At 49.5% G+C, this 16,919-nt stretch overlaps 6 protein-coding genes across 6 annotated transcripts; 3 read left to right on the top strand and 3 right to left on the bottom strand.

The window, feature by feature from the left end:
* Window positions 1-275: 275 nt before the first annotated feature.
* On the top strand, window positions 276-2,413 carry CORC01_00398 (plays a role in the entry into G0; the record flags this gene model as incomplete). The annotated part of the gene is made up of 4 exons (XM_022612055.1): window positions 276-991; window positions 1,077-1,102; window positions 1,161-2,095; window positions 2,207-2,413. 4 exons carry the CDS (start codon window positions 276-278, stop codon window positions 2,411-2,413), a joined length of 1,884 nt encoding a protein of 627 aa, XP_022481194.1.
* Window positions 2,414-4,312: 1,899 nt separating this feature from the next.
* Window positions 4,313-6,194, top strand: CORC01_00399 (ent-kaurene oxidase; the record flags this gene model as incomplete). The annotated part of the gene is made up of 4 exons (XM_022612056.1): window positions 4,313-4,793; window positions 4,908-4,976; window positions 5,072-5,674; window positions 5,743-6,194. 4 exons carry the CDS (start codon window positions 4,313-4,315, stop codon window positions 6,192-6,194), a joined length of 1,605 nt encoding a protein of 534 aa, XP_022481195.1.
* Window positions 6,195-9,752: 3,558 nt separating this feature from the next.
* CORC01_00400 (pfs domain-containing protein) lies at window positions 9,753-11,052 on the bottom strand (the record flags this gene model as incomplete). The annotated part of the gene is made up of 3 exons (XM_022612057.1): window positions 9,753-10,426; window positions 10,490-10,691; window positions 10,759-11,052. Coding segments are annotated over 3 exons (1,170 nt in total), but the record flags the coding sequence as incomplete, so codon positions are not given.
* A 55-nt stretch (window positions 11,053-11,107) lies between these two features.
* Window positions 11,108-11,683, bottom strand: CORC01_00401 (uncharacterized protein; the record flags this gene model as incomplete). The annotated part of the gene is made up of 3 exons (XM_022612058.1): window positions 11,108-11,188; window positions 11,279-11,507; window positions 11,571-11,683. Coding segments are annotated over 3 exons (423 nt in total), but the record flags the coding sequence as incomplete, so codon positions are not given.
* Window positions 11,684-12,523: 840 nt separating this feature from the next.
* On the top strand, window positions 12,524-12,889 carry CORC01_00402 (uncharacterized protein; the record flags this gene model as incomplete). Its single annotated transcript, XM_022612059.1, has 1 exon — window positions 12,524-12,889. One exon carries the CDS (start codon window positions 12,524-12,526, stop codon window positions 12,887-12,889), a length of 366 nt encoding a protein of 121 aa, XP_022481198.1.
* A 697-nt stretch (window positions 12,890-13,586) lies between these two features.
* Window positions 13,587-15,876, bottom strand: CORC01_00403 (uncharacterized protein; the record flags this gene model as incomplete). Its single annotated transcript, XM_022612060.1, has 6 exons — window positions 13,587-13,996; window positions 14,062-14,212; window positions 14,334-14,888; window positions 14,943-15,382; window positions 15,437-15,710; window positions 15,871-15,876. 6 exons carry the CDS (start codon window positions 15,874-15,876, stop codon window positions 13,587-13,589), a joined length of 1,836 nt encoding a protein of 611 aa, XP_022481199.1.
* Window positions 15,877-16,919: the final 1,043 nt, after the last annotated feature.

Here is a 16,919-nt window from a genome sequence, read left to right on the forward strand (position 1 = left end):
CCAAGGATTACACAGTGTCCTGTAAAAGTCTAATTACCTTTCTTAGTAGACACAAATACGGATTGGATCCATCAAATAGTTCGCCGCTGGCTGATTACACCGGTTGAGCCAATTATCCGGCGCCGACTTCCATCAGACTTCATCACACCACTCATCTGGACGCTTGCGCGTAAGCCCTCATCCATCTCGTGTCTACCACACTGCAACTTCAAAACACCGCCTCTGCTCTCCTTGAACACTCATATACTGGTATTTTGTGACAGAATACAATTACTATGTCTGCGGGACTTGCGGCCGTCTATCCTGCGGAGCATGGAAGCGACAAGCTAGGAACTATTCCTCGTTTGCGACGAGAACCTGATCTTGAAACAGTCCACGAAAGCCCAATAACACCGCGATTGCCCGAGCTAAACGCCTCCGCCGATGAAATTGTTCCAATTCCAAACGAGGCTCTCGGTGATGCGCACAATCGCGACCCGCCTCTCGCCGACGTCCCCAGCGCCGCGGTCCCGAAACTCTCGGGGACCTCTATAGCCCTCACCATGACGTCCCTCTGTCTCTCAGCTACTCTCTCCGCGCTAGACTTGACAATTGTAACCACCGCCGTCCCCAACATCGTCGCCTCCCTCCACTCCGTCGCCGGCTACATTTGGGTCGGCTCCGCCTTCATCCTCGGCTTCACGGCCGTGACCCCCGTCTGGGGTTCCGTTGCGGATCTGTGGGGCCGCAAGCCCATCATCCTGCTGGCGCTGACCATCTTTCTCGCCGGAAGCTTGCTGTGCGCGCTGGCACCCCACATGGACGCTCTGATTGCCGGCCGCGCCGTACAGGGTGTCGGTGCGTCCGGCATGGGCGTCATGGTGAATACCATCATCTGCGACATGTTTTCGCTTCGCGACCGTGGGTTGTATCTTGCCGTTACGTCTGTCATTTGGGCTATTGGGAGTGCGGTGGGCCCGGTGCTCGGCGGTGTGTTTACGACACGGCTTAAGTGAGTCTCTCTGGCATCGTTCTGCGTTGGGGTTCTTTCATCCCGCTTGTTCCTGCTCTTGCTGACTCTTCCGTCCTCGTCGTAGTTGGAGATGGTGTTTTTGGATTAATCGTGAGCAACCTTCTATCGAAGCTCGTCCGTCTGACGGAAACTAACCATCTCATTAAAGTGCCTATTGGCGGACTAGTCTTCATCGTCCTCTTCTTCTTCCTCGACCTGCCATCACCCAACACGCCGGTACTGGCCGGCCTCAAAGCCGTCGACTGGACAGGAAGCGCATTATGCATGGGCGGAGCCCTCATGGTCCTCCTCGCCCTCGACCTTGGCGACGTCGCGTACCCCTGGTCCTCCGCCACCATAATCTGCCTCATCGTCTTTGGCGGCCTCGTCATCGGTATTTTCCTCGTCAACGAGTGGAAATTCGCCGCCAACCCCGTCCTGCCCCTCAGACTCCTCTCGAGCTGGTCGAAAGCGGCGGCCTACAGCGTCTTCGCCTTCAACTCGTACGTCTTCATCGGCATCACGTACTACCTGCCCCTGTACTCCCAAGCCGTGCTGGGCGCCGACGCGTTGACGTCGGGGTTGTACCTGCTGCCCCTGATCGTCTCCTGCTCGCTGTCCGCGGCCTGCGCCGGGGTGTTTATCCAGCGGACGGGGCGGTACCGGGTGCTCATGTACGCGGCGCAGGTGCTGTTGATGCTTGGCACCGGCTTGCTCATCCACCTCGCGTTCGAGAAGGACCTGGCAAAGCTCTTTGCGTTCCAGATACTCACCGGCGTGGGCGTTGGGCTGAATATCGAGGCGCCGGTGCTGGCGGCGCAGGCTGCGACGACCGTGCGCGATACCGCCGCTGTGCTGGCGACTATGGGCTTTTTGAGGTCGATTGCGACGGCCATCTCTGTCGTTGTTGGCGGCGTCGTTTTTCAAAACCAGATGAAGGCCGAGAACCCGGCTCTGGTTGATGCGATTGGTGCCGAGCTGGCTGGCCTATTTGACGGAGAAAACGCGTCGGCTCATGTGGAGGATATTGGTCTTCTTTCGGCTGATCAGCAAGTGCCCGTCAGACAGGCCTATTTCAGAGCACTCAAGACGGTCTGGATCATGGTAAGTACCAAACACTGTACTGGAAGCACTTTGAGGTGTGGGGTGATCGTCGTCATGGCCATCAAATAATTGCTCTTTTGCCTGCGTTCCTCTGCTGACAAGAGCACACAGTATGTTGCATTTGCAGGGTTGGCATTGGTCCTCAACTTGTTCGTATCAGAGCACCATCTGAGTGATGAGAGGAAGGCGGCTGTTCTAGGCGTCGATCGGGGAAACCCCGACTCGCTAGAACAGCCGGTTCAGGGAGAAGAGTTACCGCTCGAAGCAACTGGCAGACAGCAAAATGAAGCTCATCAGCTGAGAAACCGGGCTACATGAGAGCTTGAAGGTTTCTTGATGGCTGCGACTTTCATTGAGCAGTGGCTGTGGCTTCCTGGGTTGATGCCAGACTGTCATCACGCAGCGCTTTACTCAAAGCAACCTCCTGAAATTTAGCCCTATAATTGATTGGTTGATTTACGATTTTCTGAAAAGCTAATCGGTTACTAGGTACCTAGTTGAGGGGTGTTAGAGCCGCAACAAGGGGCGCTGGAGGCGGCGGATTATGAAAATGCCCCGCTCTTTCCCGTCTTTTCCGCCTTTTTTCCGTTTTCATAAGACGGAGAAGTATCCGTCTATAAATCAAGTTACCCAATTTAAGGCCACTACTTTATTGATTGACTGGCAATTTTTTGAAAGTCATTTGGTTTGGTTGGATGGTTGTTGGAGTTACTTTGAGTGAAGAGCTGCAATCACGTTGGCTTTCAGAGACAACTTTGCAGGATGTTGCCTTTGCGGACTGTAAGGTACTATGCAAGCAAATGTGACTGCCGGTGCTCGAGGAATGGGAGACAGCATACTCTTCTCGGGAAGTAGAAATGGCCTCCTCGTGGGAGACATTAAAGATATGAAATTGACATGCGCCCGCCCTGATGACTCCTCGTAGAGTGTTGATTTTATGCTCCCCTCCCTGTTGTCCCTAAATTTTGGACACATTATTTTGTCCAAAGAAATTTCAATGTGTGATGAGACCTCTTCCCCATTTGAAATCCGCCGCTGACGGCCATTACGGCGAATAATCTAGAATATGATGAACAACGGCCGGAAATCTTCAAGACAATGTAGTCGCATGGTCGCTGCCTATCCTGGAACACTTCAGCCAGAGAGAACACGTTCGGTGTCAAGCGTTTCCTGCCAACGATTTATTCGATAGCTGTCTCTCCGCCAACCCCTTCTCCCAAAACTTGGAGTTTTCGGTCAGATTATGCCTTAGGGTCTTGGCCCTGAGGTGCTTCGTATAAGGCAGCGGTCCACGGCCAGAATCACCAAGAGGAGGGCCGCCACGGTGGGCAACGCCGCCCCGCTCCCGAGGTAGACGAAGATGATCGTCTCATTGACGGCACCGGCGGCGAGGCCGGCCTTGCCTTGCATTTTTGCAATGGTCTCAAGTTCTTTATGATTCCCTATAACCCTAGAATGCTTTCTGTAAGCAACCGACGGCTTAGATAGGTTCGGGTCTCATTGGGGATGACACCAGTTGAGATTTTCATAAGCAGCTTGATCATAATGAGATAGTAAATAGGCCGTCCATAGAATTAGGGGAGGCTCAAAGACTAGCTATATACTCCACAAAATGACGGGCAAGGTCGCCAGTGGTAGATGGCTATGTGACGTTAGCAACAAGAAATAGACGAAACGAAAACAGGCGGACGGTCGTCCATTTGAGACTTTGAACTCGGGGGCATCAAAAACTAACCCAAATTTTGGGAGATCCGCTCAGCGAGCAGCCGGGGCACTTGTCACCTCCGAGATGGCTGCAAGACGGGAATCGTAACAGGCCAAAGGCCGCGGACGTGGGGTTTCTGACTCGTTCGTGCCGTGTTCTGATTGGATGGCGCGGGTCCTCCCGCGCGCGTTACTGCAACTGCGTAGTGCTGTAGATGCCGGGATGCTTAGACCGCGGTGGATAACGCCGCGATATATTCGTAAAGATGGCCTGTGAACAGCCTCACCAGGCCAGGTATTATCGACATATTGACTTAGGTAATACGACTTTTACTTTTCCTCCTCGGCCTTGCAAATTCTTACTATATAGGTCTCTCTGAATGCTGGCCTTCTACCGTTCATTTCATCTTTCATTCCATCTTCCATTCCATCTTCTCCTCAGGACTCTCTGCCCATCTTCTCGCTCTCCTTTTTAGTGTTACTGAAACCCCTCTGACACTGTCTTGATCCAAGATGGAGACCATTCAAACTCCAAAGCACCTCCTCAGCTCCTGGACTGAGTCATCCGTATTCGGGAAAATGGATATTTGGACATCACTATGTCTCGGCATCGTCCTTCTCGGTGTCTTTGCCGCAGTACCGAACATGCGCAAACCATCCCGCAAGCTCCCCTGTCTCAACCCGCGCCAGTCTCTCGACCTGTTCGATCAAAACAGGAAGAAAACCTTTTTGTCAACCGCCCGTAATCTACTGGAGAGAGGCAGGAAGCAGTACCCTGGCCAGCTGTACAGGCTCATGACGGACGTGGGCGAGGCGGTCATCATCCCGTCCGAATTTGTCCACGATATCCGCAATGAGCCCGACCTTAGCTTTATGAGGGCCTTTGCGGACAATTTCCACCCTCAGCTGCCCGGATTCGAAGCCTTTGCAGCAGGCGATAGAGATGATGGACTCTTTCAATTGGTCATTAAGAAGCGCATCACCCAGTTGTTGAGTAAGTCATTGCAAGCTCCTTGCTGGCTATACTACCCCACATCAAACATTTCTCCCTTCACTATACTTGCGAGCCCTCGTAATGAGATGAACTGACGTTGAGCAAAAATTTCAGATCAAATTACAGAGCCTCTATCCTCCGAAGCCAAATTTGCAGTCGACCTCTTATTCGGAACCTCTAACCGTGCGTCTCCAACCACAAGTCACCTCCTATTCCTCCCACAAGTTCCCACCAACATGCACCGAGTCCAGACTGACATTGTTCTCCCACACACCTAGAATGGCGCGAATTCAACATTAAAGACGATGCTCTCGATTTAATCTCCCGCCTCTCGTCCCGCGTATTCCTAGGCGCCGAAGTATGCCGCGATGAAGCCTGGCTCTCCATCACCAAGTCCCATACCGTGAACTCCTTCGCTGCTGCCGAGATCGTGCGCATCTACCCGTACTGGCTCCGCGGGCTAGCCCACTGGTTTATGCCGCAGTGCAGGGCCCTCCGTCAGCAAGTTGAGGACACCCGGCGCATTATTGAGCCTATCCTTCAGCAACGAAGGGATATGCGCCGACAAGCTGAAGCACAAAATGAGCCGACGCCACGATTTAATGATGGTCTTGACTGGTTTGAAGAGGAGAGCAAAGGGCACAAGTACGACGCCGCTGGAGCCCAGTTGGGGTTATCAGTTGTGGCTATTCATACTACTACTGACCTCCTTGTTGAGACCATGCTACGGATTGCGCAGCACCCTGAGCTTTTTCAAGCTTTAAGGAAGGAGATTGTCGAGGTCCTTAGTGTTGACGGTTGGAAGAAGACGGCATTGTTTAACATGAAATTGGCCGACAGCGTTTTGAAGGAAACGCAGAGGCTCAAGCCCGTCACTTTAGGTAAACAACTTTCAAGCCTATCGTCAATTTTCTTTTATTAATAAGTCTAACTTACTGACCCTCACTAGCTCCGATGATCCGCGTGGCAACCCAGCCCGTGACCCTCCCCAACGGCCTCCAACTTCAAAAGGGCGAGCGCTGTGTCGCCGACATTGGTAAGATGATCGACTCGGCCGTCTACGACAACCCCGACGAGTTCGACGGGTACCGCTTCGTCAATATGCGCGGCAGCCCCGGGCAGGACAGCCAGGCGCACCTCGTCAGCACCTCGCCCTCGCACCTAGGCTTCGGGCACGGCCAGCACGCGTGCCCCGGCCGCTTCTTTGCGGCCAACGAATTGAAGATTGCGCTGGCGCACCTGCTCATGAAGTACGACTGGAAGCTCACGCCCGGATATGAGCACCGCTGGGAGGAGTATGGCTTCTTCTGCTCGTCGGACAGGACGGCCAAGGTGCTGATGAGGCGGAGGGAGGCGCCGGAGATGGATATCGATTCTCTGCAGGTTTCGTTCGAGGGATGATGGGACAGTTTGAAAACTTGGGGGCCCGGCAAACTGAGGCAAACTACATCCAGAGGGCTGCAGCCTGCTGGTGGGTGGTGAAGGACGCTCTGCCTGTCCATCTTTGCATAGTCAGGTGTTATTAGACGTGAGTGCATTTTCTGGTAGATTCATGAGACGTTGTACAAATGTACCGAAAAACCAGGAAGGCGCAAACTTGCATTACTGAAAATAAAGTCCAGTAGCAGCTCTAGTGTCACAAAGCGAAGTTGGTTGCTGGATAGCCGGATAGGGAGGCTGGTGTGGTAATTTGTTGCTCGAAAATTGGGTGATCTTACGTGCCTGAATGGAGAAGATCTGCTAAGCCTGGCTGTTTCGCTGCTCTTGAGCCACCTATACCGCTGGATAAGGAGGTAGAGTCGAAAGGATATTCGTGATAAAGGGTTGTTCCGGTCCTGGGTTCGCTATTTACGTGGAAACCGCGCTTTCTGATTTCCCTTGAGAGCTGGATCCCATTGGGGTTGATCCCCAAAGCCAGTAAAGCCGAAAAAAACAACCTCGTTAATTCATGTGTTGTTTATTTAATATACCTTAATTATTGAGCAGGGACACCGTTTTATTTATCCATACCGCGTAGGCTTCACGATATCGGCGTTTCGCAGAGTTGGGGAACATCTTTAGAGAAAACTGTCTGTCGCTTGACCGGCAAAAACACATGCAGGGCCTTCTGTAGACTGTCGCTTGGTTCGATGACGCTTTGAAAACTATTTGGATGAGCATAGTGCAAAGCGCGTGAGGATGCGTTTTCCGTACAGATTACCGCGTGTAAACGGAGTGGGAACAGCCGAAAACAGACAGAGAAGAAGCAGGAAATTAATAGCAGCGGGGTGAGGGGTTAAAGTAAATGCTAAGCGAGATCTTTGATTAATTTAAACGTTGCCGTTGTTCTCCATTCCAAAGCTAAATCCACCTCAATTTCCTGCTCAAAAGCTCCCATATCCTTCTGATGGCATATCCCCTGGCCTGAACCACAATGATCTCGTGGCTCTTCTTCAACACGCTTTGAATCGCCGTGCATACCATCAGCAGCTGATTTTCTACAGCGCAGAACATTGGCTGGCCTTTTTGCGACGCATCCCAGCTAAAAGACTCTGCAAGACTCTGCCGCAAGACGCGGCCCGGACATTTCCTCCCATATGTATCCCAGGCCCGAAAGATCCGTTTCTCTTCTGATGCTGAGGCTTCTGGAAGATTTCCAGGGTGAGCCAGAAATTGGGCAAAGTCTGCATCTCGACTTGCGGCTTGTTGAATGCCCGGTCTGAGTAACAGGATAGCTATCGATCTCGACATGTCTAACCATTCAAGAGTACCTTGTTTCGAAAAGGAACCCTTCCGGACTGAAGTATGATGGAATCCTCGGATAATATCAACAGCTGTGTGGGTGAGATAGTCGAAGATTCCGTCAGTTTCGTATTTCGCTAAAAGAGGAGAGTGGCCGTCCTCGTTCAAGAAGGCTAGGCGTACCTGCCGCCGCTTGTGTTGTTCCGCATGGAAAAGACATCCCTCATGCCACTTGATACTTGGGCTTCCTGGAATGTCTAGGGGTATAGTGTAAACGTTCGAGAGCCAGAACCTAGCACCGGTGATGTTGCCTTTTCCAGCCTGCCACATCGCTAGATACAGCGCTAGCTGGCCTGCCTGGCATATGTTCTCGTGCAAAAAGTTAAACTCCGAGTTCTGACCATCCCTGGGGCATTCCCTTTGAATTCGGCGATGCAAATATTGGCCATCAGGAGGTTTAGGCCCATAAGGGTCTTCGACGCAACAACTGACTTCGCCATCAGTTGTCATGTACTCGTATGTGTAACACATCTGCACAGGGCTTCGTTCGCCGCGCTCAAAGTACCACAGATCAGTAAGCCGGTGGATTTGTTCTTCGCCAAATCTGTTTCCAGCCAAAGTCCGGAAACTTCTCGCAAGGTAGGCGAGAGAAGAAGGCCAGGATCTCAGATATTCACAACCTTTCCAGTCAAGGAGGTGAAGTAGCATGTAGAATGCTATCGTATTCGTGTCGTCTCCAATAACCCCGTCTAATACTGCCTTTGAAAAAGGGTCCGTTGCGCTGCGGGGGTAGTCGACACCGCTAGGTAAGTGATTCCAGTCAGAATAAGGACTCCATGGCTCTTGAAGGCAAAAGTCCATGACCACCAGACTCCATGACACAATCGCACGGAATAGGACATTTTTTCGACTCGAATTGTGAGGTTTCCTGTCGAGGCATAGCTCGAGTCTGTTCTGGCGATGATTAAATATGTCGATGTCGGTTTCCTTTTCACTGGACTTGTATAACGCAAAGAGGTCTTTCATTTCCATGTGACAGGATTCCAATATCAAACCAAGCCCAAGTTGCAAGCCTGCAATAACGGGGTGTAGATGCATAGTGGTTTGGCTAAGCCATATTAAGAGCCATGGGTACCATCTATGGTCTATATCGTCATCTTCGTACATAACAGTCCCTGCATGACCGAGCAAGTTACTGAGTGTAGCTTCGTCTTGGGTGGGGAAGAGTTTCGTAGACTGGCAAAACTGCCATGCAGGGAGGTTTTCGGATTCATTGTACCCGCCAATTTTGTAATCGAAGAGTAATCTCCCGAGGTCATCCCAGAGAAGAATGTTTCGCCTCAAGCGATCGAACTCCTTTTTATGTAATTGCTGGGACGGAAATCTGGGAAGCATATGCCCAATGGCCGTAATATATGAAAAGGCGTTATGAACTGCTCTAGTGTATGGGTAGAGGTTGAAAACATTGCTGTTGGTGACGTGATACCAAGTGAAGGAAAGGTCGACATGCTGAAACGGAGAAGTACACGGCTCAATGCGGGTGTAAATCTGGTAAAAGTGCGAAACATGAGGCCTGTCGGTGCCATACAAAGTGGATGCCTCACGCATTACATAGTCATGTAGCATGAGAAGCGTTGTTTCCTTTATTGTTTCTTGCTCATCGTGTTCCAGACGAAGCCTTGCCCACAAGTGAATCAAAGGGTGCACAGAAACATCGTTGGCGCCGATAGAATGTCGGATGAATGAGAAAGAGAAAAGTATGCTGAATGCTTGCTGCACTTCCAACTCTGGATTATACCAATAAGATCAGTCTCCGAATTTGAATGTTGGTAGAGGAAGCTTACCGGAAAAGAAACCACCGAAGGTGAAGAGCTCTTGCGGAATACCTTCCGGAGCTAGGTTTCCTGAGATTAAGAGTACCATGGCAGCTTCTGGCAATTTCTTTTGCACGGCAGTGAACGAGATTTCCCATGTGGTCAGTACGGTGTCATCTTTGATATCCCATTCCAACCTTCTCGCCTTTTGACCGAGAACGTCTTTTGGGTATTTTTGATAGAGATCGAGATATGCTGTGAATGGCATCTGAGAGGGATGCATCGCTATGTAAGCTCCAGCTTGTGATATTGCCAGCGGTAGATATGCCAGTCGTTGAATAATAGCATGTGCGCTTTGAAAATCTGAACTTGTGTTAGCTACATGCGACTAATTAAATTCCTAAAGGGCCTTGAAGAATGCGCTTTACATACTTTCTGTTCCGGCATCAGGCTCCAAATTACTGCTGCGCATCAAAAGGGCCAAGGCCTCGTCGTGATTCATCATAGGGACTTGAATTGATTGCCAGGTGATTGCCAAATCTGACCTCCGGCTAGTAATAAGGACAGATCCCCATGCAGTCGAAGGGAGGATATCCCTCAGGCTAATAATTTCCAGGTCGTCAAGATTATCAATGATTAGAAGCCAGGAATTGTTTTTTCCATAGGCTAGCCACGTGAAGAAAGCTTCGATCACCCCTCCGAGTTCCCGTTCTCTTTTTAGGAAATCGAATCGTGGATTATGTGTAATTCCATGAACCTTGTAATGTGCCAAAATGCGGTTGACACAGTCACTTATGCTCGTCTTGACTGTGTCTGGATGACGTCCATCGATCCAAAAGATTGATCCGAAATGGTGTTGTTGTCGGCGGGCATATTCGAGTGCAAGCTGTGTTTTACCTACGCCTCCTGGCCCGTACGTCACAACCACATTAAGTTCCTGTTGACATGATCCGGGCCTCAGGAATTCGTCCATGAGGTGCAAGGTTTGATCTCTGCCGGTGAAATGACGATTCCAAACATTTTTGAAGGTAATGCCTATGTCGAACTCCTTTGGTACCTGTTCGTTATCAGGATTAACCTCACACTGGATACCATTTCCTGGTGAGAATATCAGCCAAGTCGAAAATAAAGGATACCAAATTATGCTCGAACCTCTTATGCGGCTCCGGTGCTCACCGTGCTCCCATTTTCCCAAAACAGCTGCAGGAGCCTGTTTGGAGTAAAATTCTATCATTTGTGCAACCTTGGAAAAGTTTTCATCGTCTAAGCCTGTGAACTTGACCATTGTCGCGTGATCAGCAATCAGTGGGATAGCTACTGTGTCCGCTGCTCCGAATATAACAGCTGAGAACTTTGGCACGACCTATACCAAGTTCTGTCAGGGCAAATCTTCTCATCAATACAATTTCAAAAGTGCCATTTTGACCTACAAGAAGAGACCCTAGCAACGGCACAGGCATTTTCAGGGTTTCATAGTAAAAAACTGTTTTGAAATCCTGGCTGATGGCGTTGTACCGTTCTTGAAGGTCAAAGAGCCAATCTGAATTTGGCTTCATACGCTGAAGTAGTTTGTTATTAGTGTGTGAGAATACAGATAGTACTTTTGTAAAAAGTTGGGCAAGCTCGACCCCTTGTCCGCCTTGGTGAGGTGTTCCAAGAAACAGTACTGCGTAGGTTGATAGCTTGACTGACTTCTGCTCCGCTAAATGACCAGCGCGACTAATGTCGGAATGAAGAAGGGCCTTTACGCGGTGAGCATTTATCTAAGTACGACTTCTTTTAGTCATTGTCTTTCCTTACACTCTTGACGATCAAACCGCCGAGGCTATGTGCAACAAAAATGATAGGTCGCTCTTCTGTCTGTATTGACTCATTTAGTTCCGGGCTCAAAGACTCAAAGTGATACGTGAGAGACTCAGCAGATCTTCTCTGAGCTAATGTATCACTAACCGCGGTGAGCCCTCGCTCAATAGTCAAATCGCTGACCAGTGCATTTCCGTGGTCTGATATGTCAAGTGTGAAAGGAACATCGCCTCCTCTGGTCCTGGAATCGTGACTGTAGGAGTATATGCGCGCCTTTGGAACTCGCGTTGGCAGAAGATCTTGGAGCCAGAAAACGCCATTCTCAGCAGTCCAAGACTTTCTCCAGTGACCATCTAGACCATGGACCGCGATGATACTTGATCGAAAAATTAGCTGATTGATATTCAAAGTATTCATCCATCAATGGAGTGCTACCTACTCTAACTCTGCATCTAGTGGATCGGCAAGAAGATTAAGTCCCAAAGCTCCTGCATCTGAGGGGTTGATAATAGTTAGTGCGGCGAAGCAACAACTTTGAAATAGAAAGATTGCCTAGAAAGGAAGCAGTACGTTAGATGTTGCCACTTTAACAATTTCAAATTCACCATGGAAGGTCTACTTGCAAATTCAATCATTTCTTTCTGAACCGATCAAGTGTGAGCGACTTCCAGTATGCTCAAAAGACGTCGTAAAGCACAGCAAGCGAGTTTGTGTGTCGTTTAAGAACTCTATGGTTGTCATAGGCATCTTTCGAACCGCGAAAAACAACATGAAGGTAGAGAAGAAGAGAGCGAGAACTAGATTAGAATTGGTGGGCTTACTACATCATATATGGGGCAATGTAACGCACGAGCCTCTGTATGCACAAGCAGAATGCCTGTATGACAGTTTCGTTGATAGAGGATGGCGAACCAAGTTGCAAGACATTGGCTCGGCTTGTCTCACTACCTCACAGATGAAAGGCTTACCGCCAAGATATCTTAGGCAGAAGCCACGTCATCAACAAGCAGTCCAACACACGAGAAATTTTAAACACATCCCTAGTATTGTTCCACACCGTCAAAACTTCATGTTGTTGAGGCGAGACACTCCTCAGAGAAGGAATCTCAATTCCACGAAAGACTCTCTCTTGCAGCCACAATGCAAGAAACGAATGAGATGTTATTAAGCTCACCAGAAGTGGAAGAGAACTCCACAGTAACCAGCAACACGATCAAAGCCTTACCAACAGAGGGCTCGCCTAAACCCAGTGATTATTCTGGGAAGATGAATTCGCCGTATACGAGCGATCATACAGCCGATGTATCTGTTAAAGAATACCAGATATTTATTACTATTACACTTACAATCTCCATCTTTGGCGCATCCACCTTCGCCATCATCGCCGGCCAAATGGAGGACCCAGCAGAGCTTTGGAAGCCAAAGCAGCCACCGTTTAGTTTGCCTATGGTGAGGAGATTTCTTGCAGTGGCATGGCTTTGTTTCATCCTTACAATAGCTATAGCAGGATACAGCTCAAGTCTCCTCACCATTTTACGCCAACAAGCTCAAGATTCTGACGATAGATCTTGGCACCGAAACTGGGATAAAGTTGGTATAGCATCATCAGTACTGGTGCATATACTTCTAGTTCTAGCGTTCTTGTTCTTGTCGCTGGGTCTAGTTGCCTACGTTGGAGCGATTGGATGGGTCGGGGTTGGGTTTTCAAGCCTTGCCGGTACTTTCGTTATCGGGCTATCCATCTTCCAATGTCGGTGAGTTTTTCCAAGGAAACCACTGCTCGTGAACTTGACTGACCTTTGCAGGGGTCACCATCGCCAGAAGAACACATCAGACAAAACTAGCAATCGGTCAAGGAGATAATGCTTACTTTTATACAAAATCATGATGAATCTTTTCATAATTTAGCAAAAGGGGTGGAAGCCAGGGGCTTTTCACCATCAGATGAACTGTCGAAGCCTTTGGCCGGAAGTAGGTTTAGGAGACAGAAGCTAGAGATGCGAGGAGCAGCGATGCTTTCAAATGGAACAACCCAGATGCAAGGTCTGGATCTGGAAGTTTGGTAAAGATCGGCGGCTTGAATCTGAACATATCAATAGATCTCCCACATATCTAAATCGTATCCAAACTGTGAAGAAGTGCAGCTGTCACCGAGACTACATTTATAATAATGCAGTTCCTAATACAATTGAGCACTTGCGCTAACTATTTGGAAAGTTTTGGTATAATAACCCGTTTACTCCTTCTCTTCTCTCAATCACTGGGAACGATAATCTGGGTGTCCTTGAACCACAGAGTGGCGTTGATGAACCATCCGCTGCTCGTTCAAACTCTGGGTTCTTTGAGCCCGTTGATTCTCCACAACCCATGACGCAGCACACGTAAGCTCACACATTCTTCAGCATGCATAACGTACATGTGGCAATTATAAATCGTGATAAGAGCTGAAGGTTTTTCAGATGCCTTGCGTATACGTGCTCAAAATACTTTCCCAGTCCTTGTCGCCCCAAATTTGCTGCTCGGCGCCCGCGTCAGAAAACATGAGATCAGAGAAACTCAGATCAACCTCCATTCCACCACTCCCTTCAGTCTCCTGGACACTCGATTGTCGTAGCGTGGTCTTCTCTTCTCGGGAGATTCTCTTCACCATTGCCTCGACATCCGAGAGCAAGACGTCGTGATCTTTGGCCGCGGGGTTACCCACGCGGGCCATCTCTTTGAGCAGCGCTCTGGTCCGCGTGTAGAGTGCCACGTCGTCTTCGCTGTTTGGTGTAAAGTCTTTTCCTCGCTCGATAGAGACTCGGGCGAGTGCCAGGATGGCTAGGCCGGAGAATAAATGCAGAGACTCCCAGTATCCGAATTTCGCTAGGTTCACAGCTGTTAGTACGTTTCCACTTGCTGATTGCTGTCGCACCGGAGGTGGTTCTTACCAATTTTATCGTAATTCCACAGTCCGATTAATATCTTGCAATTGTTTCGAGCGGCTTGAAGGCAATGAATCTTGACAGTCCTCGTAGGATCGTCCACATCTAATGTTGTGTCGCAGCTGGTGACATTTGACTGGCTGTCCAAGCGCCGTTTCTGGATGATCAAAGATAATTTCTGAAGATACAGAGGTCTCAACAACAAGATAAAGCACTGCGAAATTGTAAGGATACATGTATACGATTGATAGAAAACGCTCATCAGAACAAAAACTCACCTGGTGGTACCTCATGTACGTGGAAGCCAAGATTCTACCATGAGGTGCTTCCATCAATCTCGTAGGCAAGCTCTCCTCAAACGTGAAAGCGAATTGTGGTGGTAAACTTGATCTCCATTCTTTCAGAGTATCGAGACATGGTTTGATAATCGCCAACCATCGCTCGTCATCAACGTCGACGTGTTGAGCCGCGGTTCTGACGACGTTGCGCTTGATCTCACAGAGCTGTGTTTGCATAGTCAAAAGTCCCGGATCGGAGAACTCTTCAAGATCGTTGGCGTCCAGTCCGACTGATGTCGGAAGTTGCATCCCTTCCGGAACACAGGATACGGCGGCGGCAACGCCCAACTCAGTTGATATCATTCTGTCCATGCAGTAGGATGTCCACCACAGCCTCTTTCTGTGCTCATTCATGACGCGATCCTGTCGCTGTTGCTCTGGATTCTTAGAAAGGGGCTGTGGTTTGTGGAGCTGCAGGAGCTTGGCGAGTGCCACACTCTGGCTGGCATACGAGTAAGCCGTTTTACGTCGGTTGAGTGAATAGCAGTAGAACGCCTGCGCACCTTGTTAGCCGATGATCGCCCCAATCCTTAGGTCTGGTGTACTCACAATCAAGCATAGTGCCTCAACATCTTCGGGCACGGGTTCCTCGGCGGACATCTTCAGCAGCATCAGCCCCTGCTCGAAAAAGTCGGAACCCGGAGGCGGCGGCAGTGTTTGTGACGCTGTCTGCGGATGCGTAGGTAGCTCCGGGGGAACGGCGGCCTCTTTCTGAGGTGGACTAGCCGGATGTTTGCCCGCGGTTTCCATGTGCACAGCTGAAGACATTCGTGATCGATTCCAGCTCTCGGCGAGGGCCAAGACGACCGACACCCTGCACAGCCAGTTGCGGTCATGAGACTGTGACTGCGGGTCTGAGTAGGTCAAGACTATTCTTTCCCGGAATCTCTTGCGGAGAAACCAGTGATATTCGCTAAAGCCTTCATCGAAGGTCTGGAGCAGGTGGAACGCATAGGGCCTCGGGGGGAGTCGAAACGAGACTTCTGACTCTGTATATGCCATCAATAAAGGCCCAGTTGGCTAGTTGCTCGCCTCTCACTCACGTAGGAAGTCGAATTTGAGCCGGGAATATGTGTAGCTCCCAGCACTTGTCCCCGAAGACTCCCTTGTCTGTCGGCTATTTGGGTCACCGGATGCTGCTGTCCAAGAGAGTTGTCGCAGCCTTTTCACGAAAAACTCTGCACTACAATCTTCTAGTTCTTCCTCTTTGATGACCTGACTAGACTTGGGCGAGAGCGGCGTCGTAAAGTCAAACGATTCCGCCCGGACCAACTCTGGCGATGAGATTGCATCCCCAGGCCGTTGCGCCACGGCTGGCTGCCTCTCAAGTTTTCTCAAGTAGCTTTGAGGCACCGTGATGTACTTTTCTCTCACGGGGTAAATGCAGGGTCGTCCACGTGTTTGACATCGCTCGCATGGTGCTCCTTCAAGGATCCTCAGTCAGCCCATGGGAGATGGATGCGATGCAAAGACATACCACCATTGCACTTAAGCTTCTGTGTATGGCAGGCCTTGCAGGCTACTGCACTTCGACCTCTTGGTACTCTACTCATCATCACGATTGTATTCCACTCCTCTCGTTGGTAAGACAATTTTTCAGCGGTAATTTGGAGTAGTGATACTCCTAAAAGACGGAGAATCAAAATCAAGACCCTCATTCAACATGCTCCTTTGCCTACTACAATTTGCCGGCGGTATCGGAGGTGGGAGTGTCCAAGATGATGGCGATACGGGGTCAATAGGAGGACCCACGTTGACCACACGGAATGATGGAATGATATCAACGGTGCGGAGGTTCTTGCTGATAACGAACATCCTCCAACCCATACCTATTGATACAGCGACAACCCTTATCTGTTTTGGGACGATGACCTGAGCTGTTGCCACTTTAAGACTAAGGCGAGAGCCTGAGCCGAACCTGAGCCGAAGACTGAGTACCTGATCATTACCCACTTTATGGATGCATGCGTAGCCCCATTGTGCACAAGGATAATGCGAAGTTATACAGATTTATGCTATTGGATGATACTTCCCTTTGCATGTATACATAACTGACAGCCGATCTGAGTGGGAAGCCAAATTTGCATCTAAGAAGCTAAGGAATGCCGTTTAGACCGTTATTCAAAGACCCGTGTAGATGACTAAGCAGGCCTCAGACTTGCTGTACTTAGTCGACTGTTAGACCAAGATACCTTATTTGATAGCGACCATATTTTCCGGTGAGAATGAGCCTTGTATCAACTGGCGGATCGTGTTCCATACTCAAGTTCCGAAAACACAAGATTCTCGCCGTGTGAATTTTTTGAGGGCCCTGAAGCCGTGACCATTACACTTATTGAATCACTGTCTAGTAAATGCGCACAACTTTGTTTCCTCATCAATTGCAAGCATCTTATTCAGAGTATGTCCTCGGTAAATAAAAATCCGTCTGGAAAAAAACGCTCGCCCAAATAAGTTCCTTGTTTTTCTGACATCTACAAGTGTAAGTTCGTTGTAGAGTTTGGAACTGAGAGGCAAATTGTCAAA

This window comes from Colletotrichum orchidophilum, assembly GCF_001831195.1.
Source record: "Colletotrichum orchidophilum strain IMI 309357 chromosome Unknown Scaffold_3.1, whole genome shotgun sequence".
NCBI classification, from domain to species: Eukaryota; Fungi; Ascomycota; class Sordariomycetes; order Glomerellales; family Glomerellaceae; genus Colletotrichum; species Colletotrichum orchidophilum.